The following is a 25,475-nucleotide window of genomic DNA, read 5'->3' on the forward strand; positions in this document are numbered from 1 at the left end:
ACAAATGCTGTTCTTATTAGTAATCCAATCGATTCGAGAACACACAGCCAACATTCACAAGTTGAATCAGATGAAGGCACCATATCAGAGAAACCTCAGCTGAACGAAGCTGAGCATCACTATCAAAAGAGAAAGAGCTGCGTTCACGGCGATCGCTGACTGTCCACTCCGTGGTGGCGAAGTCTGGGGTGCAGCGGTGACTGATGCCTTGTCAGAAAGATCTGCAACCGGCGGCAGTGGTGGATCTTGGATGTCGGCGACCGCAAGAACAGGCGCAGGGGCTTCGGCTGGAGGCAATGCTTCAGGCGAAACCAGTGAGAGGAGACTACCAGGCTCAACCGGTAAGATGGAGTAGGGCAATTTGGCATTCATGTTAGAGCATGGGCTCCCTACAAAAGATTCAATTTTAATCTCACATTGTTACACCTCAGGTACCAAGAGTTAATTGCTAAGACAATGATGAAATTTCAAGATCGAGTATACTTTGACAACAGTGTCTTTAAAGACACAAACAAACATAATTTATCAACATAGTAATAGTAGATCATATGCACTGAAAAACCTTAGTCAAACCAAGGCTTTAAATGTTGATCTCATACCAGCTCTGAAAAATTATTAGATTGATAAAATACTGGCACGCTAAGCAGTATTCTGACCAGCACCAATTGGCATTGAAATTTAAATACTAACTGGTGAGGTCCAGTTTTGATCTTTGGTCGGACCCATAAATATTGATTAATATGTATCACTCTGACCGGTATTAAAAACTAAGCAACAAACACAAAAGAATCACAGCAAAATTAGATGTTCTTATGGAGATCAATCCAATTTAGCGAAATCAGATTTTTAAAATAAGCTAAAACATGTATAAGTTTGATACTCACTCAAGTATGCGGCCAGAGTTGCTGGAAACTCGGTCGCAACACCATCAACTTGAACACCTGCAACATAGGTAGCGAGCTCAACCATGGGGTCCGAGAAGTAATCAAATGCTATTGCCAAGAACTCGTTCCTCAGGACCGAAACATAAACAGATATGTTTGCCGCATGCATCTTATCAACCACGCCAGTGAAGGCAGAGACGAAGAAGCCTGAGTCAGCAACAATAGATGATCTAGGAAGGTTAACTGCATCTGCAGAGTGTTTGATCTCATCAACGGTTGGCTTTGGAGCATCACTTATTGTCTCCTTAACATAGAGTACTCGTTTGTAGCCAGAATTTTTCTTGAATGCAGAGAGGACTGCCGTATCATCAGACTGGATTAACACTTGCTTTTTTGGTAGTTTGTCGTAACTGGCATTTGTCAATGCGGTGGAGACTGCTTCTACAATCCCAAGACCTTTCTTTGAAGCGAGGTAACCAGCATTCTGCATAATAAGTGGCATTGATTGCATAGGTGCCTTGAAAGGTGTAAATTTGTACACTGGATAATCAACTAACAGTGGTTTCACTTGATCCCTTGACATATGCAGGCATGTAAATATGTATATATGTGTGTCATGCACAAAGCTCCATCCCTGTTTAAATCTAGCAGATAAAAGTTTGATATTGATTGTATCTTTAGGACAATGAACCATCCGATGCAAATGTTGAAGGAAAGTTATGCAATAGAAAACAAAAAGACAAGTACTAGTCGTGTTCATCATCAGAACAGTTTGGGTTCATTTATTTACTTAGGATCTTGTGATAAACTGTTAAAAGTTTTTACCAACTAGGCTAAGCTAGCACCCTACATAAACACTTGACTTTTTATGGTCTTGAACTTATTCACCAGATTCAGGCTTAAACATGAGCACATGCTAATGAAAATCCAAAAGAAAACAAATCTCAAGAAAATCTTGATGACAAATTAAATTCCAAGTTCAAGTATAAATGGAGCAAATTGGTGTCCTTTTCCAACTGAAAAAATGCTAATATCATGTTCAACAGACATGCTGCTGAGAAATTATTTATAGCTGATTCATGTATACCTCTATGTTGATCAAAACTCCAGCGACTGTGCTCTTTTTTGCAAACTCCAAGAAGTCAGTCAGTGTCATGAACTTGCCCTGATTTTTGGCTGCTGGATTTCTTGCCAAGCCAGACTGAGATAATGGGGTTGTCAACTCCGCTGGAAGACATAACAAAAACATGAGATCGATAAGCTATGTTATTACTACTCCATAGCAACAAAATCAGTCCACAGAGAACATAAGCAAATAACAAGTTTCAAAGGTTATACAGGTCTAGAGAATTAGTAAACTAGCAAGGTATTAGAACATTACTGAAAAGAAAAAAGTTCGAGACACTTCCCAGATGAAAAAGAAATCGACACTACTAAGATCACTATTTTGGAAAGTTAAGCATGTTAGCATTTAGGATACTAAGAAAGATCTTCAACATAAGGGATGAATTAGTAGCTACTTCATCAAAGATTAGGTCACTGGTAAGTGCAAAAATAGTGCCAACTAACGACTTGATTATATACATAAATCCTTTACACTTCAATGTCATCGGCAAACATAAAGTCAACAATGTAAATTCCTTACGCTTCAAGCTCTGAATCTCACTCCATGTGAGGTCAAATGAAAAGATTCCATTTTCTTTTTGTATCTCAGGCACTACTGTTGCTCGGGGCATAAACGTTTTTATTGCTGTTGTGTGACCCATAAGATCAGCTGAATCCAAACAGAAGACTACTCCATCCTTTGACATCTGCACAGAACAGTCAAGTATGTCAGCACCATCTTCTGCTGCTTGTTGATAGGCAAGATCAGTGCACCCCGCAAAGACCCCACTGGCACCATTGTGTGTTATAATTAGCGGTCTTCCTGCATCAAAATATGAAGAAGTATAAAGCAAGCATCCAAGCATCACTAGCAACGAAAAGCATTTAGAATTCTACAACAATGGACTAACATCAAAATAATTAAATTTACCTTCAGTGGGCAGTGTGTTGTTCTTGTTGTGTGCCAAACAAGCTGCATCAAACAAAAGGCATAAATAAATATAGATAGTAAACTTCAGAACAAAATAATTTAAAAGGTTTCATGATGTAAATATCATTATTCTGTTTAGTTGAAGAATTTTAGATATTCACATAATAACACTTCAGAAAAACAAAGTTATTTGTCATTGCAGTAAAGTAAGTTATCAACTAGTCAAGGTTCTATTAGTTGAAAAAATAAAATTGATTTTAAAAAACTTAGTAGTAATTCTTTCTAAGTCTGTACTTATATTAAGACATTTAATTTGTTATTTCAGGTTCATTCCAGTATTATAACATAAATTTGACAGTGCTTTTCCTTTTTGCCTCCAATTATTTAAAATAAGCATTATTTATAAACAATAGAAACTGGATCTTAAACATACATAATGACCATATATAAGGAAAAAAATTGTTTGTTAACTTTGTTTATACATAAACATTTAAATAATAAGTTCTATAGCTATAGTTTTGGATAATGACATTAAAGATTTAAAATATATTGGCAGATAAGAAATATATGCCTACCCACAGCTTCTGATGCTGTCGAAGGAAAATCCGTAAGCACACCATCAACAGAGAAATTTGAGTTGTCAATAAACTGCAGGTACTCTGCAGTCGGATCAAAGCTATAGTTGTAACTTGCAGGCATGTCATTTGCAAAATTGGATGCATAAACTTCTAGGCCCAGGTTGTGAGCATCTGTGACCAAAGAAGTATGGGGCTCTAGATATTGATCTTTGTTAACGGGCCAGATGTAGCTTTTGGGAACAAGAATCCCAGAAGCAAATGACTTGATAGTGGAAAGATCATTTAGGAGAGCTTTATATGTTTGTTTAGCGGAAGGTTCCACATCATCCACTTCTAAGAATCGGAATATGAGCTTTGTCTTGCCACTTCTAAGCTTCCCACTCAGACTCTTCAGGAATGCTATTTCTGGAGAAGAGATATAGTCAATAACCATCTGTTCTGATGCTGTTGTAATGTAGGTTGCTACATCCTGTTTGTGTTCTTTAAAAAAGATGCTGTACTGCAAAAAATTTAAAAGAAAGTATTAAGTCAATAGCAGTATCAAATTTTTGGATAATTATCAAATATCATCTTGCTAGAAACAGACATGGGACACTTTAATGTGAACTTCTAAGAAGGAAACAGGTTTACAAGCCTCATGGACTTATCAAATTAGCAGCTACTTTCTTATGCCATATAGTCTAAGCTTGAAGGTTTCAGACAGAGAACCATCAAGGTTATTAATTGAGGGCAAGGTAGGTGTTAACTTATATCCACATTAACTAGGAGTTTGATCCTTACCTGCACATTTATCCAAAACTGATAAGGGTGAAGCCCAGTGACATCTTCCACCATGGATATTGGTAAACTCCCATCAAAGACACTTGGTCGAGTAAAAATATTTTGAATCACTTCAAAACAAAAAAGTGAAGAAAGAAGAAATTAGATAATTCAGATATCCTAAGAAAAGGTCAAGGAACTAGTCATTACATGAATGAATGATCACAAATCAGTTCACACAGTATGAAGCAAAACCATGAGTCCTATGTAATTCTATACATACATGTCTTGTTTATAAGAATCCACATGAATGAAGAAATTCATTGTAATCCACAAGAATAGAGCTAACTCCCGTAAATCAATAAGTTTGCACCAGAGATACAGTGAACAATGGAGGTAGTAATGTAATTGAGTGCCCTTGTATGTTACATATAATATAATATCAGATGCATGAAGTATGAATTTCCTACATGGATTGGGGCACAACTCACCTTGGCTCTTAAGGAACACTTTCATAGCCTAGTTTTTGGTATACTATGCAAACTTAATATATGATGATTGATTCAAAAATATTCTCACAAAAGGGACAACAAGTTTCCTTCGATGTAAGAATTATGTCTGCCTCAAGCTTCTAAAGCCACTTTGTTGATATCTAAATTTGCTCCTTGAGATTAAGACACTTCACCTCAAGAGGTCACAACCACATGAAAATCAACCAAAAATTGTTGTATATTTCTTCCTTGTCACTACTGCCAGTTAAATAGACACTATAAAAACCACTGAAACTACAGAAACTGGTATACTCACATGAGACATTGTTATATATTTGGTCTGAAGTGAAATCAACTGAAAACCATCCAGTAAGAGGCTGTCCGTTTACAGAATAAGTTTTCTGCCCTTTAGGGAAGACAGATGAAATAGTTGTCGAATTATCAAGTCTCAAATCTGACTGGCAGATACCACCTCCATCTTTTGTTAATTGAAGATCACAAAGCAGAACCACATTTTTCAAACTTGTAGACTCTGCAATCTGGTATGCATATTGGCTAGACTCGGGGAAGATCCCAGAAAAGCCACCTCGCGCTACAACCACAGGAGCCTCACCTATAAAAAAAGATGTCTAAAATCATTATTTAATTTAATATAAGAGATAATTTACCATAAAATGAAATAACACAAGATGATATTAGTAAATTAGGACATGAATAAAAAATCAAATCTTTATGTGTTGTGGGGAAAAAACACTTCAAATGTTAAGAGCAAAAATGTTATCATCACAATATCTCATCATACACAACAAACTGAGATACAAATGAATAATAGCCAGTCTGGACGTTTTGTTTCAGTAGTCAGAAGAAAGTTACTGTAATTTTTATAAACAAATTTTAAAGCTTCCACAGGCATGTCATAATATCATTTTATTGAAAAGCTAATTTGTTTCGCCAAATGGTGTGTGTATGCTCTTGGAAATGCAATTTAAGGTCATTACGGGTTCAAACTGTATAAATTCTAAATTGTTTGTATAATAAAGCTGTATATTTTTCTTCTTTTTCAATTTTGTTCTTGGACAAGCAACAAAAGCAGTACCTACCTATCACGTCTTGGAAGCTTAGATTGTCGCCTATCAAAACCCTACATCGAAGAAGATGACAGAACAGAGAGCAATCATACACACAGGGTTGAAATCATACCGCTCAAGGTCTGCCACTTTGCAGGAGGCTTCACAGCTGCGGCCCCATGAAGAAGCAAGATCAGCAGAAACACATTTAGCCTCATTCCCCCCGATTCCTAGAACGAATCCTGGAACCAGAAACAGAACAAATTTATTCCAGAACCAATGCTCAGATGATTTCTTCGTTGATAGAGATGGCAATCAAATTGGTCACGAAAACCAACCTCGCAGATTAGCAACTATGTTTTATGCGGTCCCCCAAATCAAAGGAAGGTTTCCTGGCGCTCAGGAAACCTGCAAACTATAAGAACGGAGAAGAAAGAGAATGCATGGAAGACCGATCCTACTTGCAAAAGAAGGCATGTTCATGAATTTATTCGTTGCTTTTTTGTTGTGGGGGAGGAAGAAAAAGTAATGGACGAGCTTAAATCTCTCTCTCTCTCTCTCTCTCTTACACATATCTTGGCGAAGCACTTGTCCTCGAACCTGAAACCGCCATCCTACAAACGCGCTCCCTCCCTTCGCGAAAGCAAGAGAGAAGAACCAAGTTTGACCGTCCACGTCGTACGACATCCCCTCGCCCGTCGCAGACGATGAAGCTGGCGGCGGAATAAACCGGCCTTTTTCGGGCAACGTCTCCTCTGTACCCGCACCCTGAGGGAAACAACCGGTGATCTCATTCCCGGCATGCAATTGTAATCAGTATCATCTCTTCTCTTCTTTGTCTTCCACCACGCGTTGTTGATTCGCCGCTGCCAAGTATGGATCGCGTTTCTCTCTCTCTCTCTCTGCTGTGTATCTGGACAACTGAATCTCCGAGGACCATCAATTTTCTACCTCTTTGCTTGACATTTAACGAGAGGTCTACCAAGCTATTCGTTCGAATGGACACGGAGCACATTCATCGATTGCGACTCTCAGTCACAGAGTTCTAGCTGAACTATACGCTCATAATAAATATATCCAGTAGGAAGGATTTAAGCCAGTGAGAATCATCACTTCATACAGATTCAATGGCCATGAAAAAGACGGAAAAGGAATGACTTACAAAGATGACGAACTAAAAGAAGAGACATCATAAGAACTTACTATGATCCCCGAGTCCAATTGGATACAAAAAGAAGGTTGTTTTGACCGACAACGGAAGAACTGCATCAAATATTTCAAGAGACAACAACTCAAAAGTTAAATAGTCATGCCTAAATCCTGATAAAAATGAAAAAAAAAAAAAATTGAGTAATTGACATCATAAGACGGCGCCGCAATACATACCATCACAGCCCAGAAAAATTCAGATAGTAATACCGACACTGGGAAGAAATCATGCGTTACGACTGTCCCTCCTTCCTCAAGTAACTTTAAATTTTTTTTATCTGCATAATTTAACTGTTTAGCCTTTTTTTTTTTAATAAAAAGTAACAGTCTAGTCGATAATTCATTAGGCTCCCATCAATATTTTTAAAAGTAGTAGATGATGTCAAGATTCCGAAAGACGAGCGAAACAAGATGCTCTCTCGAATATTACGATTGATAATATAAATCATAAAAATAAAAAAAATAGATATATTAAATTGAAATCATATAAACTATTAAATTAAGCAATGTTTTCAAAAGGAGTGAAATTTGAGATTCAGTCCTAACTGCTAAGCAGTGTTTTTTAACGATTGTTATGTTCTAAGCATGTTTTCGTATCGATGCGATGTTGGCCCCAACTTTCAACTCTTGAATTCTAACTCCACCTCAATAGGGTACAACAAGAAGTTGAAAGTATTACTACTTATAAAATGTGAAAGAGAGATCTAAGAAGAAGATAAAGAAGTAACCGACGATCATGGAGGAAAATAGAAACTAGAGAGAGAGGGTGGCGGATGAAGCTGTGTGTAGTGGCAGACGAAGGTAGGTGATGGACGAAGCAAACAGAGGTATAGTAACAGACAATGGACGAGTGATATAGTTTCACTTGTAGTATCTTTCACCGAATCGGACGCGAGCAGCGAGTGGGGTTGGGGCGTTAGGGTAAGTCATATTATCTGGTTCGATCGAACCAATTTACTCGTGCAATCAAACCCAAGCTTAAAGTCGACTCGATTTGGCTCAAGCGTTTGCCCGAGCAGTAATACTTGATTGAAATGTTGCAAAGGTCTCACCAACCCCTGACTGCCCTTTGAAAACACGGGGTCTGATCTATTGGTTTTGAGTTTGAGAATGAAAGAGCTCGAGTTGTAGGCTGAACAAACTCCTCCTCCTCCTCCTACTGTTGTTGTACATCCAGCAACTAATTTGGTAGGTAGGTCACAGAGAGAGTTAAACTGTGGCCAGATATTTATTTAACAAGAGAGAGGAGACTGTCAGCTTTAAGTTTCTATACATGTTATTTGGGAGTCAGTGGGCTCCACGGGGTGATTGATGTCTGGCTGCAAAATCCTAATCCTCTTGCTGACCCTTCCTTGATAACTGTCCTCTCTCTTTTATTTATTGATTTATTTATTTTTGTCAACTATCCAAAAAAAGGCTGGATTGACTCAATGATCACAGAGTAAATTAACCCACAAATGATTTAAGTCTATCCAATTCATCAAGCCTTACAACAAACAGTGAGCACGCTTCGACAAATGAACTCCCAACATATTAATTTGCTATGCTTTCATTTGGGAAACCATTTTAGAAAGCAATCTCTCAGTGATCATAATAATTTCAGATATTCTTAGTGTCTTCGGATATTCTTCTGGACATTTTTCAAAAAGGAAGCTCACCAAACAACTAAATAGATTGAACATTGAGCAGTTAGCTACTAGAAAGCTAAAACAGTTTGACTATTAATTATCAAAGGAAATGCTATTGATAATGTGTTGATATCACAAGTTCAAGCTCTATGACTAACTGCTGACCCCAAAGTTAGGACAACATTACAGTTTCTGTTGTTGTTGTTGATAGTAGAGTCAGACCAAGGACAATTTGTAAGGGGATCTTTCCCCTTGGTATGTTTGGCAATACAAAATTAATCAGCGACAGAATCTTGGAGGAAAGAAAATGTTGCAGCCCTGTGCACAACACCACCTTCTGTGTGCTCAGATTTAATTGGCATAGCATCATGCCCTCAATCAACACCACAAGACTACATTGGCTAAAAATGCACAAGTTGGCCTATTTGGAGGGCAATCCTTTTTTTCTACAACCAAGACACATTTACACACATGATTTCAAGCCCATCCTATGTATGATTTCACATAAAAGTACCATACGAGATTAACAAAATACCTAATTCCTGAACAGGCTTTCAGTAAAACCAACAATTTTAAGAGCATGGACATTCTCGCTAAACAATAAATGAAGACTCTAAACATAATCAAGGGAGAATCCTGTTTAACTCAATTGTGCTTATAGAACTTGTCAAATTATATAGCTCTCTCTCTCTCTCTCTCTCTCTCTCTCTCTCTCTCTACCTATGACAAAAGTATAACCATGCTGGGCATTACAATTTGTGTATAGGGAACAACAACATGGCCCACATGCTCATCATATGCAGTGCACATAAGAAGTTAAACCATTTTACATCAGTAATGCCCTTCACTAATTATTTTATTCTTCAACAATTTTCTCCATATGTTGAACTTAAACATCAGTATTTGGTTGTCACACATGGATGGATCCTGAAATATGGGTGAAACTATGAATTGCAGAGACATGAGCACCGAAAATAAATGGTCATTTTCCACCACCAAGAGAATAACAAAAAATAGGTGCCTTCAGTCTGGATGTGGAGTGTGGCTATGCTTAGTCAAGCAAGCAAAAATAGCCAACCCGAATGATGTCCAAAAACAGCCGACTTATGAGAACACTGTGAACTCTCACAGAAACTTCATTTTCTCTCCTATACTGGAATCTTTCAGCCCAGGCACAAACCATCTATGATCTGACAAATTGACCATTTCATCACCAACAACTGGTCTCATCACCATTTGAAGTCAATGACAAAACATAAATAACATATTATATAATTTATGCTTCCAATTAGGACTACACTCGTTTGGAAGCCTCATGCAATGGTGCAATGGATCATTCTCTAGTATTTAGAACTGCATAGCTCAAACATCATATGATGCTTCAAATTCTCTCTCTGTTCATCATAGAGTTTCACAGGTTTCCTTTTCCTAGATGTAGGACTTCACAGAAGGTGTTAGTGACATGCTTTTATAGGAAAAAACTGTAAATCTGACTATGAACTAAGTATTTCCTTGATATCATGTAGAGAAATAACGTGTAAAAATTAAATAGACGACTGCTAGATTATGAAAATCAATTTTCATCACCGAAACAAAGATAGAAACTTTGATTACTGAATCAATCAGGTGGGCGAAGACATCTTGATTCGGGCTCAACCACGTAGCTCGAGGTTAGGCGCCATCGAAACGATATTGACTCGGGTTCAACCCACATAGTTTGCTTATCTATAATGGCAATCAACCCAAAGAACAAGGAAGTCTACGACGGGTGGGGTTGATGGAACGGACCATATGTCGAACATGTAATCGGCAAGCTCGTGATAGGTTCCAATATAGGTATTCTTCTTTCGAAGGCTGCTCGCTGGCCGAGTGCAGGCAATAGGGGGAGGCCTCGTACCTCCCCATGCAACAACGATGTGGTAACGAATCATGCAATTCGAATGTAATCGATGGCGTTGATTTCTCTGACGGTATCCCACACAGTGCGGGAGTCGAAGTCTCTAATCGGGCAAACAAAAGAGAATGTAATCGATGGCGTTTGGAATTTGACCTTAGGTCTCCTTACTCATTCTTTAAAAAAGAAAAATTATCTTTTTGTGCACCCTTATCATATGAAAAAAAAATAATTTATCCCTATCTTCATACAATTTGTTATTACCTCTGTAGAGTCAAACGAGACTCTCATCACCCTCACATGAGGAAGAATGAAGCACGACGTTGACATCCCTCGCATTTTGAGACGGTCTAATAAAATTATTGTATCGTTTATTGCACAAGAGCAGAGACAATGGATCAAATGAGAGCTAAAAGTGAAGACAAAGGAAAAAAAAGGGGAGACTATGATAGAGATGGATTCGAGCCGGGCAAAATGATTATTTATAAAAAAAATTTATATTTTTTTAAAGTTATAATACTTTGTGAAGATTTCTCAAAAGATATAAATTTTTTTCAAATTTTTTTAAAAAATAATTAATAATTTATCATCTTTCATATACTGTTAAATTAAAAATTATTTATTTATTTATTTATTTATTATTATTATTATTATGAAGATGATGATGATAATGATGATGATGATGATGATGATGATGATGATATAGGTGACAATGTAACAACTACTGGGGTGGCGAAGAGGCACTATGAGGTTGCACGTATGATTCTTGTGTGACGGTTGACTTCGTAGCCTTCGGTTTGTTTGCATAAGAAGAAGAATGTGTATGCCGACGTCCATGTGCTCCCATCACCGTTTCGTCTGCCACTCAAGGCTGAAGCGAGTCTCGCGAGCGAAAGCAAATTTTGGCATCTCCTCTCGCACGGGCCAAGTGATCAGGCTGGCTGGTGGCGCCTGTGACGGGAGACATGCTCGATCTACACGTGTGCGACGCCAACCGAAGCTGAACGGGCACGTGCTGCTCCAGCCTCTCCCTTCGTGCTCGGTCTTGCTTCGTAACGCGCGAGATAGTTAAGACCAGCGAGGAGAGCAAGGGGTCCCTGGGTGAAGGACAGCTGGCGACGCGTAACCAATGCATGCCGAAGACACACGATTCCCCCAAATTTCGAATAATCCCTCTTTTGTTCTTTTCTTCCCCAGCCTAGCAACACTTGACTGGGGGTAGTTATGACTGTTACCTAAACGACTGAAGGACGGAAAAAAGAAAGAAAATTGAAGTCCTTTCACAAGGAGAAAAAAGAAATCCCGCCTCCCCACTCGCATAAGACTGACTCATTTAGACGGTTACAAGCTCACGGAAACGTGTAGGAAAAGTAATCGAGCGCGGGCCGTGGGATGGGAGTCAGAGACAGGGAGGCCCCCTCTTCCAATCACAGCGGCTGCGACGAAGTACACGCAGAAAAAGCCAATACTAATACGACAGACTACTATTTAATTAATTGATAGTGAACTAATGCGACCGACCCAAAACCATCCTTTCTTTATACATAACAAAATTGCTTTAGCTCGAAGACGGCGGGACGCACCAAACGCGAAGCAAGACCTTCATACCACTTCCCGCACGCCCCATCTTTTCTCCTTACAAATACCCATGACGTTATTGGAGGCAGCCGTCACACTCCTCCGAATGCCGTGGGGTGTGGGCGTCGGCCCACCTCGTCGATCAGGAAAAGAGAGGAAAATAACGGGAGCGGCGAGCGGACGACGCGTGTTAACCGCCAGCTGTATCCCAGCCAAGCCGCCTGAACTGGAAGGAAGCGGACGGGCGCGCACAACTAAACGCGCTGCTAGCCCAGTCACGCCGACCGACGGCAGCCAGTCACCAACCCCTGTGCCTCTGCCCTCTATAAACCCCGCTACACCGCGAAGCCCTCTCCTTCGTCCTCTCTCTCTCTCTCTCTCTCTCTCTCTCTCTCTGACCGATCGGTCGAATTATGCGGGGGAAGGTTGTCGATTCCATGATGGCGGCAACCGGGAGCAGCAGCAGCAAAGACGTCGATAGGATAAAGGGGCCGTGGAGCCCGGATGAGGATGCGGCGCTGCAGCGGCTGGTGCAGCGGCATGGGCCCCGGAATTGGTCGCTTATAAGCAAGTCCATCCCGGGGCGGTCCGGCAAGTCGTGCCGGCTGCGGTGGTGCAATCAGCTGTCCCCGCAAGTGGAGCACCGGCCTTTCACAGCGGAAGAGGACGAAATCATCATCCGAGCCCACCGCTGCTTCGGCAACAAGTGGGCGACCATCGCCCGCCTCCTCTCCGGCCGCACCGACAACGCCATCAAGAACCACTGGAACTCCACCCTCAAGCGCAAGTACACGCCGCTGTTCGGTGACGGCGGGTTCCAGCACTACTACAACACCATCATGGCGGTCAAGGCGGGGGCGGAGATCGATCATGAGGAGGCTGCGAGGCCGCTCAAAAGGGCCAGCAGCGACGGGTCTGTGCTCTTGTCGGGCAGAACAGGGATGTGCTTGAACCCTGGAAGCCCCTCGGGCTCTGATCTCAGCGATTCTGGCCATCACAGCCACCCGGTTACTGTAACCGGCGCCGTCATGCCTCCATCCTCTTCCCCTCACCAATCCCATCAGATGGAACAAATCACAGCTGCTATCACCGACACCACCACTCCCCTCATCATCTACGAGGATCCAGCAACCTCCCTCACCCTCTCCCTCCCCCTCCCCCTCCCCCTCCCCGGAACAGCTCACATGGACACCTCCTCCGAGCCACATCACCAGAGAAGCACCGACAACAACAACCACCAGAACCCGCTCCAACTGCTGCCGATCTCTGATCACACCCCGTGGCCGAAGCCGCAGCGGTGCTCCACCACGGCCTCCGCAGCTTCCGCCGAGGAGGAGCGGCGGCCGGAGCCTTTCCCTTTAAGCGCGGAGGTCCTGGCGGTCATGCAAGAGATGATCTGCGAGGAGGTGAAGTGCTACATGGCGGGTCTGGAGCACCATGAGGTGCGGCATGCAGAGAGGGTCCGCGACACCGATATCAATCGCATCGGACTGACAAAGATCGAATAACGTATCATTTATCCCAAGGAATCAATGGACGAAGGGAAGAACACTTGTCCAACAAAGAAAAAAGAAGGTCGACTTGTTGATCTCGAGGTCTTCATAATATAATAATATCTTTTTCACTTTTCCTTTGTTAAGGAAAAACAAGAAAAATATGTAGAGTGAAAGAAGCAGACGGAGGATGAGGTAGAGGAAAGAGTTTCGATGTCTGTTAGATGTAGACCTGCAAAATTACAAGAAAAAAAGAAAATGCAAAAAGGTTCACTCCTTGTTTCGTTCTGGACTCTCGTATCTACAGTTACACCGTTGAAATGTGTGTGGACTTGGAAGCAGGTGACAGTAACCGATAGTCTTTGCCACCCGATACTTTGATCATTCATTAACAACTACTGGCGGGATAAGGGTGTGCCACAGTTGTATGTTTCTGAGGAGCATCAGAAGAATCAAATTTTGAGGTGGTCTCCAAAAAGAGAACAGCAATAGGTCAGGTCAGACTGACTCGAGTGCCGTGTGATGCAACACTGTGCACCCCTTCCTACCTGGGTTCTTCTTATCCGCAGGAATTTAAAAATAAAAAAAAAAGAATAATAAGACGTTCACGGCACGGATCGGAAGGTAAAAAAAAAGGTAGGCTTGTTTGATTAGTAGATGGTTTTGGGACTAAATAATGGGGGCATGCACTGGTTTTGATAGAGATTATCTATCACCTTGGTTGGATGCCAGTTGGATAGCAGTTTCTAGTTAATTTATTTGGCTTTCAGGTTTGACCATCGCACCCTAAGGCTTCCGAAATCGAAGAGACCATCTCCGTCTGTCTCTCTACTGGTTCGATGAGTCAACTTGGGATTCAAACATCATCGATTGCATAGAGTATCAAAAATGTCCATGATTTTTTTATATTGCTCCAAATCAATAAATCAAAGACATCATTGTTGTTTTTTAGTGTCGTCACTTAACCATGTTAAATTCCACAAGTAGACTTTTACCATCTCCGTCAACATCTTCTTTGAAGATTCTTTAGCCATTCTCCATCAACATCTCTCGGTAGGTCTTCTGGCGGAGGAGAGCCAGCGACACTTGAAAAGCCAAAACGCATAATCAGCAAAATGCCAAGACTGATTAATTCACAAATTTGGGCTCAATAAGAAGGTCGAATGTTTGTGGACAAGAATGAAAACAGGTTGAGGTAAGACCAGTTTGGCCAAAACAACAAAGCCAACAGATCCCATCAAAACAATGACAGAGAGCCGATAGTTACCTCACATTATGTTTGACAGCATTTGATTCAAGAACAAGCTTAAGGGATAAAAGGGAAGACAGGGAATGCAAAATTAATCAGACAAGACATTTTCATTATAAAAAGAACATACCAAGGGAAGCTTCATTTAGGCAAAGGTAAGAATATACAAGTGGAACTGCCTGTAGATGATCACGTTCCAGCGGCAAGGTCACCTGAGTTTGTGTCCTAAACATAACTCTCCCTATTCCCCAAGGTATTGGATACATGTAGGCAGCACCCATTTCTTCCAATTTATCACTTACGAAAACCTTCTCAACATCTCGCTTTAAATGCGGGAAGGTTGGCCATTGCACATCCAACAACGAGCTTTCGTCTCATCCTCAACCTCTTGAGCCTTCACTAGAGCACTCTTAAGATTTCCCAACAACCCCCTCTAGAAGATAACAACCTGCTATACATGTAATCAAATCAAATAGTTAAGTTAGAAATTAATTTTTATTTTTTTATTTATCACTGTAATTTAGAAAATATTAATCTTATTTTCTTGTTTACTATTACGAATTAAAAAATGACTATCAAGCATTCCAAATAGAGTGATATCATATTTATTAGTATATTAAATAAAAATAATTCATATTAAATAAATATAAAAATTAAAATAAATTTCCTTCAATGGAAGGTCACCTCCTCCTATTTAAGGAAAGAGATTTCTCTTTTTCGAGGAGTTACACCTTATTGACGAGACGTAAGTTTCCATATCTTTCTTGAAATTTAAAGTTTTTATTTTGATTACTTAAATATTAAAATTTTTATAGTTTGAAAATATTTATTATTCTTTTTAATGCCAAAATATTTATTGTTGGATTAAGATATGTTATCTGAAGTTTTTAAAGGATTCTTCAATCCTCTTAAATGTTTCTTTGGATTTAAATACACTAAAATTATACATGTTTTATGTATTGAATACATGATATTTAATTCTTCATATTTGGATTAGGTATGTTATTTCCTCGTATTGCAATTTACCTTTTAATTTTATCTGGATTAAAATATTACTATTAGTAGTTCAAAATATATATATATATATATTTCTTAATCCTTTAATGGTTAAAATTTTTATTGCTAGATTATAATATATTATCTTAAAATTTTTTATCCTTGTTAAGATTTAGAATTTTATTATTTGATTAGATTATGTTGAAATTATTCATGTTCATATATATTGAAAATATGATTTTTATTAAAAAAATAATTTCTAATTCTTATTAAATTTAAAATATCATTTCCTTGTATTGAAGTTTATCTTTCAATCTTATTCTTTAATCTGTTATGTTTTAATATATTATTATTAATAAATATATATTGTTATAATTAAATATTAATGAAATTGGATAGGCATAGGGTTAGAATAGCCCGCAAACTAGGCTCAACCCATAAGTCAAGCCACAGCCCGCCCATTAGCTAGGCCCAATCAGCAGACTAGGCCTAACCCATAGGCTAGGCTTAACCCGTGGGTCAAGCTCTAGCCCGTAGGCTAACCGAGTCTAACCCAACATGGGCAATCATGTGTGACACATATGATCAATCCATGGGCCAAAGTTGGCCCAACCTACTATGGTGCATGTACAGTTATGTGCAGTGCACATGACCGTCGGTCTAACCTACTCTAATATTATGTAATTGTTTGAATTGAGCTCAAACATTAATTGAACTAAACCAAACTTGATTAGTCTAGATCAATTCAAGGTGATTTTGAATTGGTTTGACTTATTCAAGTCAGTTTAACACAGTGATTTAAAAAGGAGCTCAAGCGCTCGCCTAGGTGCTGGGGCGAGGTGAGGCCCGAGCGCCTCGCTAATCTCCCAGGCGGCGCGCTTCAAACAGGCGCCGCCTAAGCGCTCGCCCGAGCCCAAGCGCTAGGCGCTTCGGGCGAGCGCCTGGGTTAACCAAGGCGACCGAACCAGGATTTTAGGTTTGGTTCGGTCCTGGTTCGATCTCTGATGGTTAGTTGGTTCAATCGAACCAACTAAAATTGATATAAGTGAGAACCCAACCCTAACCCTCGCCGTCGCTACTATCGCTCCTGATCCCGATCTCGTTGCTCGCCGCTGTCGTTGCTCGCAAACGCTGCTGTTGTCGTTGCTCACAAACGCTGCCTCTATCGCCGCTCGCGCCTCCCACTGCTCGCCGCTCCTGCTCTCGCTCGCCGCTATCGCTGCTCGCAAACGCTGCCTCTGTCGTCGCTCGCGCCTCCCGCTGCTCGCCGCTCCTGCTCTCGCTACCGCTGCTCGCGGCTGTCGCTGCTCGCAAACGCTGTCGCTATCGTCGCTCGCGCCTACAGCTGCTCGCAAATGCTGTCGCTGCTCGCCGCTCCCGCTCCCGCTACCGCTATCGTTGCTCGCCGCTGCCACTACTGTTGTCGCCGCTCGTCGCTGCCGCTACTGCCTCCTCTTTTCTCAGTCAGCAGGCTTATACTGTTAATATTAAGTTTATTTGAAATGATTAATTTTCAATACCGTTAACAGATTAATAATATATTATTTTGATTTTAATGTTGTTAATTTTCATTTATTTGAAATTATTGCTATGTTTCAACATAAATGACAAGTGTAGAGAGCAACTCAATAGAGTCTCCAATGGTATAAAAAAAAATCCTGCATGGAAGTATAATTATTTGAAGGATCCGAAAGATCCTAATGCAATGACTTACAAATTCTACGATAAGACTACTAGAGGTGGTCTTTTTCGTGCAAAACAATAGGAAATTTCAAGAATGTAACAGCTTGCAAAAAGTGTCCACTTGAGGTAAAAGAAGAGTTGTTGAGTAATATGAATGAAAAGAAGACACAAAAGAATAAATCTTATGGGAATTTACCAGAAGACAATGTTGAATATCTCAGGGATGAAGAAGAAGATTATTCTATTTTTATTAACCCAAGTAAAAAAAGAGTATACGACAAAAAAGGAAAAGAAGTTATGAGTACTAAGAAAGGTAAAAAAGGACCGATGGATCTATATATGTTTCAAGGATCCCAGAAACAATAAGGGCAAGTAGGAGGCTCAAAATTTAGACAAACAAATATAAGTGATGCTTGTGATAAAGAAATAAGAGGAAGAACAATTTAGCACATTGCTCGCTTCTTCTATCAGGCTGGTCTTCCCCTTAGTACAACTCGTTTAGACAGTTTTAAGGATATGATTGAAGCTATTGAAAGATATGGTGCAGGATTAAAACCTCCAAGTTATTATGAGATGCGAGTTCCATTGCTGCAAAAAGAGTTGAATTATACAAATGACTTACTAAAGGGTCATAAAGAATCATGGGCAACACATGGTTGCTCTATTATGTCAGATGTTTGGACTGACAGGAGGCGCAGGAGTATAATTAATTTTATGGTTAATTGTTCTTTAGGGACTATGTTTGTGAAGTTAATAGATGCTTCATCTTTTGTAAAATCTGGAGACAAGATATATGATTTACTTGACAACTTCGTGGAAGAAATTGGAGAACAAAATATCATTCAAATCATAACCGACAATGGAAGCAACTATGTTTTAGCTGGTAATATTCATCTTTTGAATTTGTTAAATATTTTATCTTCAATTAAGTGTGTTAAACTCTTAAGTCTTATCATTTTTGTTATCCTTTGTCGCAGGTAAATTGCTTGAATAAAAAAGACAACACTTGTATTGGACTCTATGTGCAGCACATTGTATTGATTTAATGTTGGAGGATATTAGAAAGATCTTAGAAATCAAGAAAACCTTAGAAATGATAATTTTTATTGTTGGATTTCTTTATAATCACATTGGGGCTTTGAATATGATGAGAGAATTTACAGGAAATAAAGAATTAGTGAGACATGGTGTCACTCAATTTGCTACTTCATTCTTGATATTATAGAGCATGCATCGTCAAAAACATACTCTGAGAAATATGTTTACCTCTGAGAAATGAGTGACAAGCAACCGTGCAAAAGAAGCAAAAGGCAAGAGGGCTGCTGATATCATCTTAATGCCATCATTTTGGAATCATATAGTTTATATATTAAAGGTAATGGACCATCTTGTTCGAGTCCTTCGATTGGTGGATAATGAAAATAAGCCTGCAATGTGATATATTTATGAGGCTATGGATAGAGCAAGGGAGACGATTAAAAGATCTTTTAATGAAAATGAAGAAAAATATGAGAAAATTTTTACAATCATTGACGAAAGATGGAGTTGTCAACTTCATCGTCCCTTACATGCAGTAGGATATTATTTGAACCCTGAATTTTTTTATAAGATTAAATCTGTTGAATTTGATGTAGAAGTTTTGAGTGGGTTATATCAGTGCATTGCAAGATTAGTTCCCAGCCTTGAGGTTCAAGATAAGATTATTCATGAATTATCTTTATATAAAAATACCGAAGGTCTTTTTGGAATTCCAATTGTCGTTCGATCCAGGACAACTACGTCTCCATGTATTAATAATTTGATATAATTAATTTCATATATGTTATGTTACTATGTTATTGCTAATAATAACATAAATTTTACAGCTGAATGGTGGAGTCTATTTGGAAATTCCACCCCGAACTTACAGCAATTTGCTATCAAAGTACTTAGTTTGACATGTAGTACTTCGGGTTATGAGCGAAATTGGAGTATCTTTGAGCATGTAAGGATCACTAAATATTTTTGTTTTAATTAATTTATTTATTTAGATATATGTATTAATATATTTTTAAATTATATGACATGACAGATTCACTCGAAGAGAAGAAATCGGTTAGAATATCAACGATTGCACGATCTTGTTTACATAAAGTATAATCAAGCTTTGAAGGCTCGTCATGATTTACAAAATAGATTTGATTTAATCTCATTGCAAGATATTGATGATTCAAATGAGTGGTTAGTAGGAGAAATGTGTGCTAACTTGCAAGATGCTGAAGACGAGCTTGTATTTGAAGATGATAGATTGACATGGGGAGATGTGGCAAGAGCTTTAGGTGCTGGAGAATTACAAACATATACAAGACAGATGTCAAAGAGAAAAATGAGTGCAAAAGCATCAAACTCGGCTCGTGCTATTGTTGAAGACATAGAGAATGAAACATATCTTGATGAAGAGGAAGGAATCGAAGGACAAGAGGAAGAAGACGAATTCATTGAAGATGATTTGTGTGAAAATGACGATAATATTGATTATGATGAATGACTTTAATGTAAAATTTTATTGTTTTGAATTTTGAAACTTTTTGTTAATGTGACATTGTGATTTTGTATCTTAGATTTTCTTAATTTAATAGCATATTTTTATTTAAAATTTTAAATAATTATATTTATTAATTATATTATATATTTTTATATTTTAGCGCAGGCGCTTCGCTCGGGCGAGCGCCTAGTGCCTCGAGCGTTTTTGGACCTTGGCGCCTAGCGCTTTTTAAATCACTGGTTTAACCTAAATTGAACATAATCTAATCCAAATTATACTAGTCTAGGATGGTTTCAGACCAGTTAAATGAAGATTAAAGATCGGTTCAGTTAGGTTCTAATAAATCAAGTTCAATCGGATCGATTGAACTAGGGTTCAAGTCAATTGAGGGCTAATTTGTATTATTTGATATTGATGATATTTGAAAGATATGTTTTAAATGTGTTATTTCATCTCGATATAGACATAACCAGTGTGAGATTATATTATTTTCCTACCAAGGGCTGGTAGGGCGATTCCGTTCGGGAATTAACAAGCCATTAGACGTGATGGCTGGACGGTTCCTCCATCCGCTATTAGGAGGAACGTGTCACTTTGGCGGGTGAGAGACACCACTCCATCCGCTGTTGGGAAGCGATTCCCTTCGGGAATTAGCAGGCCGTTAGACGTGATGGTTGGACAGTTCCTCCATCCGCTGTTGGGAGGAGCATGTCCTTACTTTGGCGGGTGAGAGACACCACTCCACCCGCTATTGGGAGTGCAATATGAGTTTGCCTCCATCTACTGTTGGAAAAACACAAACTTATCCCCTAGGATAAAGCCACTCCATCCGCTGTTGGGGGAGTGCTCCTTCGGGTATTTGATATATGCCAATGGGATGATTGATTTTTGATTATGTATTTATTTTGAGTTGACTTTTGGGGTTCCTACTCAGCGTTGCTGAATTTTTCTTAATTTTGATTTTCAGAGTAGCCTCCCACTAGCACTAAATAGGATTCCAATAGAGAGCGGATCTTCCTCTACTGCTCGGTAGAGCCATTTGAATGATTCTTGGAGTTAACATCGTTATGTTTACTTTTCTACTTATGATTTGACGAATAAATAAATTATAATAAATATTTATAAATAATGAATAAAGTGATGCTTATTTACTTGGCTCTGAATGTGTGAAAAGATGTGATCCAAAAAAAAAAATCTAGGATGTGATACCTTTTTATGGTATCAGAGCATTATCTAGAAACCGTAGGTGTTTAAGTCCCTTGATTGACTTTAATCAATTTTTGTATTTAACCTATTGTAGGAATAATGGAGCCAATTCAAGAGAATAACGATCCTGTCACTCGGGGTGCTCATGGTCACAATGCTACTAGTCTACGCACTCGGAGAGATGTTCGAGCAAACAATAACTTTGAAGTTTTACACATCGTAGAGCAAATCCAGTCCTCACGTACACCTGTCACTGATTATGTGCCAGCTTCTCCAACTTCGCAGAATGCACCTCATGCCCCAGCACCCGTCAATGCTCCAGATGACGTACACGGAGTCCTCAATGCTATTAAAGGATACTTTGAGCATCGGAAATAGCGAGATGGAATTCCGTAGGGTATAAATAATACCTTGGATCACTTTAAGAGATTGGGACCACCAATTTTTTAGGGCAAATCAGATCCAATCTTTGTTGAACGTTGGATTTGTCAAGTGGAGAAGACATTCGAAACTATCGAATGTAAGAAAAATCAGAAAGTGCCTTTCACTTCTTTCATTTTGGAAGGGAAGGCAAAAACTTGGTAGACCTAAAAAAGGAGGATGCTAGAGGCCAGAGGTAATGTGATGACTTGGGAGGAGTTTAAAGATGCATTTTATGAGCAGTTCTTTTCCGATTCAGTTCGCTTTGAGAAGCAACAAGAGTTCCTTAGCATCCACCAAGGAGGTAGAATCGTAAAGGAATATAATCATTATTTCATTGAACTGGCTCAATTCTCTCCACATATTGCTTTTAATGAAAATCAAAGAGCTTGTCATTTTGAGAGAGGACTTCGATCATCATTTAGAAAGTCCATTGCAGTATTGATTTTACTAACATATGTTGAAGTGTTAAATCGAGCTTTGGTGGTGGAGAAATTGGATAATGAACAATAACGAGCAAATGATCGAAAGCGATCTTTTAGTACCACACCATCGACATATGGGGGATCACACTCTGGACCTTCAAAGAAAGGCAAGGGCAAACAGTTTAGGCATCAACAGGCAAGAGCTCCTAGTAATCAAGTCGTCATAAGATGCTACTTATGTGGGAAGACGGATCATGTTTCCGCCTCATGCCCCATGGGACAACGTGTATACTTTATTGTCAACAACTAGGGCACACGTCAAAGGATTGCCCTTAGAAGCAATATCAACGCCAAGCTCCACCCCAAATAGTTGGATAGCAACAACTAAGACTCAAAGAGGGAGGTCAAGCGAGAATCTATGTATTGACCCACTAAGATGTTGAAGCCTCGGGATCTATTATTAAAGGTATCATCACACTCTGTGGTATGCCTACATATGTGCTTATAGATTCTAGTTCTACGTATTCTTTTATATCACCCTATTTTACTATGAAACTGCATAGGAATCGTGAAACAATGAGAAATGCATTAATAGTAGTAACACCAGTTGGAAACTCTTTGATAGTTGATCATATATATAAAAACTATATTATTACTATTGAAAGTCACAAATTGTTAGTAGATCTTATTCTACTAGAATTTCAAGATTTCGATGCTATCTTGGGTATGGACTGACTTTCAGCATATCATGCAAGTGTCGATTGTTTCCAGAAGACCGTTACTCACCCCTAGATCAACCACCTTTTAAGTTCATTGGGATTCAAGAAAAACTCCCTTCTATTATTTCAACTTTGAGTGCTACCCAACTATTACTGAAAGGATGTAAAAGATACTTAGCCTTCATTTCTGGAGAAGAATCTAAGAAGCCAGTATTAAAGGACATCCTCATTGTACGGGATTTTCCATATGTTTTTCCTGAAGATCTACTTGCATTGCCACCGAACAAGCAGATTGAATTTACGATTGATCTTCTACCTTACACTGCACTTATTTTTAAACCCATGTATATAATGACATTAATTGAGTTGGCAAAGTTAAAGAAACAAATCCAGGAGCTTTTGGAAAAGGGTTTTATTCGACCTAGTGAAACACCTTGGGGTGCCCCTATCCTATTTGTGAAGAAGAAAGATAAATTTATGCGACTATGCATCGATTATAAACAACTCAACCAAGTGACCATGAAGAATAAATATCCCCTTCCCTGAATAGATGACCTATTTGAACTACTTCAAGGTACTCAAGTATACTCGAAGATTGATTTGAGATCCTGATATCATCAACTGAAGATAAGGAAATGAGACATACAGAAAACTACTTTTAGAATAAGATATAGTCATTATGAATTCTTAGTAATACCTTTTGAACTCACAAATGCACCGGCTACCTTCATGGGTCTTATGAATAAGGTGTTTCATCTTTATCTTGATAAATTTATAATTATGTTCATTAATGATATCTTAATCTACTCCAAAAGCAGAGTAGAGCATGAACACTATCTTAAGATGGTTTTGGAAGTCCTAAGGTAAGAGAAACTATATACCAAATTAAACAAGTACAATTTCTAGCTCAATAAAATTATGTTTCTTGGTCATGTAATTTCAAGTACTAGTATATCTGTTGACCCTCACAAATTGAAGTCGTGTTAAAATGGAAGCAATCTTCTAATGTTTCAGATATTAGAAGCTTCTTGGGTTTGGTTGGATATTATTGAAGATTCGTAGAAAGTTTTTCAAAAATAACAGCACCATTGACCAGGTTGACACAAAAGAATATAAAATTCGTGTGGGATGATAAATGTCAACGAAGTTTTCAAGAATTGAAGAAGAAATTCATTTTATAGTGTAAAATGAATCATTGTAAGAAGAACTATCCTACTCATATAATTGCTTATGCATCTAATGTAAAACGAGAAGGTAAAACGAGAAGGTAATTGCTTATGCATCTAGGCAATTAAATCATTGTAAGAAGAACTATCCTACTCATATAAGATTCGGTCCAATAAAAATCATCTCTAAGATTCGATCGCCAATTTTTTTTTCCTAGAAGCAAGAAAAAGATAGAACAATTGCGATCAGATCCCAGGATCAGAACCCTCACCTTGTATAGATTTCCTGATCTCTAGCGTGAGGGCCGTGAGGTAAGCCGATCTCCGATTCCTCGAGGGCTGTTGCATCCTCCCCATCCCCGAGGCACGGAAGCATTAAAGGGGGCAAATGCGAAACCCCACCCTCAGGAACTCTCCCCTCCCTCACCCTAAGCCCACCATCGCCTTGGGCTGCTTAAGGATGGAAGGGCTTTCTTTATTAATGTCCCGCCTTTATATAAGCGTCGGACGATGACATGTCGGCTCCAATTGCTCCGTCGCCCAAAACGTAGGTTTTCATCCTATATAAAACCATATGATATGATGATGACGTGTCAGTAATAATCACTCTTTTATCCCAAACGGACGTTCAAGAGAATAGTTATTATCGAGTGAACGGAAATGCGTAAGTATGAGTTGAATTACCATTTTGTCCAAAAGCAAGTAATTCGAATCTGCTATATATAATACCCTTCTCCAGGTTATGGAAGTCTGCACAATCCATCATTCTCAAAGACTTCGACTTGATGTCTGTGAATTCATGACACTTGGATTGTATCATCAGGTGAATTGGTCAAAGTAGAAAGGACTGCGAAAGTGTTTTCCAAATACCACAATAGCTGCATCACTCGTATAGTCCTCAAACTGAGATGGATGTTGTGATACCCGAATATTAACTAACGATAAATAAGTAATTTTACAATATAGGTAAATTTAGGATTAGGATTTAACTCTTCTCTTTTATTTATAGCAGTCGTCCCCTCTCTTAGAAAAGATAGTCCGAGCCATTAGGATAATCATTAATAAAAAAAATAAGATAGTGATATTTCTTTTTTTCATTCTATTCATATTTTATTGGTTCTCTTCTTATATCATGATTCATATTTATTTATTTTTTATACTAATTTTAAGATCAATATGAAATATGAAAGTCAAATTTTTATAGACATAAAATAAATTTTGTGTAAAATTGAAGTCCTAAATATTTGTGTAAAATAAATCATTATAGACAAAGAGAGAGTTTACTGATTTCAATTGTAAAGGAGGAAAAATGATACAACAACCAATCTAACATCAATCTATAAGGTGCCTTTAACCAATCCAACATAATTCTATTCCTAGAGGTAGTTTGGATACAGTAAATTTTATTTATATATAAACACACAAACACACACACACACACACACACACACACACACACATATATATATAT

General features: G+C 38.7%; 2 protein-coding genes across 3 annotated transcripts; one reads left to right on the plus strand and one right to left on the minus strand.

Moving 5' to 3' along the window:
• On the minus strand, positions 1-24,452 carry LOC103972874 (glycerophosphodiester phosphodiesterase GDPDL6-like). Of its 2 annotated transcripts, none has more exons than XM_065192267.1 (10): positions 24,277-24,452; positions 5,948-6,056; positions 5,064-5,360; positions 4,278-4,387; positions 3,495-3,996; positions 2,920-2,961; positions 2,530-2,811; positions 1,972-2,111; positions 885-1,368; positions 1-389 (listed from the first exon to the last, which is right to left on the minus strand). In XM_065192267.1, exons 2-10 carry the CDS (start codon positions 6,030-6,032, stop codon positions 85-87), a joined length of 2,247 nt encoding a protein of 748 aa, XP_065048339.1. In that variant the 5' UTR covers positions 6,033-6,056; positions 24,277-24,452; the 3' UTR covers positions 1-84. The 2 variants fall into 2 exon arrangements, with proteins under 2 accessions (XP_065048339.1, XP_065048338.1); XM_065192266.1 differs by lacking the exon at positions 24,277-24,452 and adding an exon at positions 6,153-7,232.
• On the plus strand, positions 12,235-13,904 carry LOC135678973 (transcription factor MYB44-like). Its single transcript, XM_065192268.1, has one exon. It carries the CDS (start codon positions 12,537-12,539, stop codon positions 13,629-13,631), a length of 1,095 nt encoding a protein of 364 aa, XP_065048340.1. The 5' UTR covers positions 12,235-12,536; the 3' UTR covers positions 13,632-13,904.
• Positions 24,453-25,475: the final 1,023 nt, after the last annotated feature.

The sequence above is a fragment of the Musa acuminata genome, chromosome BXJ1-7, assembly GCF_036884655.1.
Source record: "Musa acuminata AAA Group cultivar baxijiao chromosome BXJ1-7, Cavendish_Baxijiao_AAA, whole genome shotgun sequence".
Classification (NCBI taxonomy): domain Eukaryota; kingdom Viridiplantae; phylum Streptophyta; class Magnoliopsida; order Zingiberales; family Musaceae; genus Musa; species Musa acuminata.

What these genes read in the sequence shown, in the direction of transcription:
- LOC135678973 (XM_065192268.1), top strand. Translation starts at nt 12,537, where the DNA reads ATGCGGGGGAAGGTTGTCGATTCCATGATGGCGGCAACCGGGAGCAGC.
- LOC103972874 (XM_065192267.1), bottom strand. Translation starts at nt 6,032, where the DNA reads ATGAGGCTAAATGTGTTTCTGCTGATCTTGCTTCTTCATGGGGCCGCA. An exon ending in AAAGTGGCAGACCTTGAGCG is followed by an intron (nt 5,361 to 5,947) that starts GTATGATTTCAA and finishes CTTTTTTTATAG; the next exon opens with GTGAGGCTCCTGTGGTTGTA. An exon ending in AATATATAACAATGTCTCAT is followed by an intron (nt 4,388 to 5,063) that starts GTGAGTATACCA and finishes TTTGTTTTGAAG; the next exon opens with TGATTCAAAATATTTTTACT.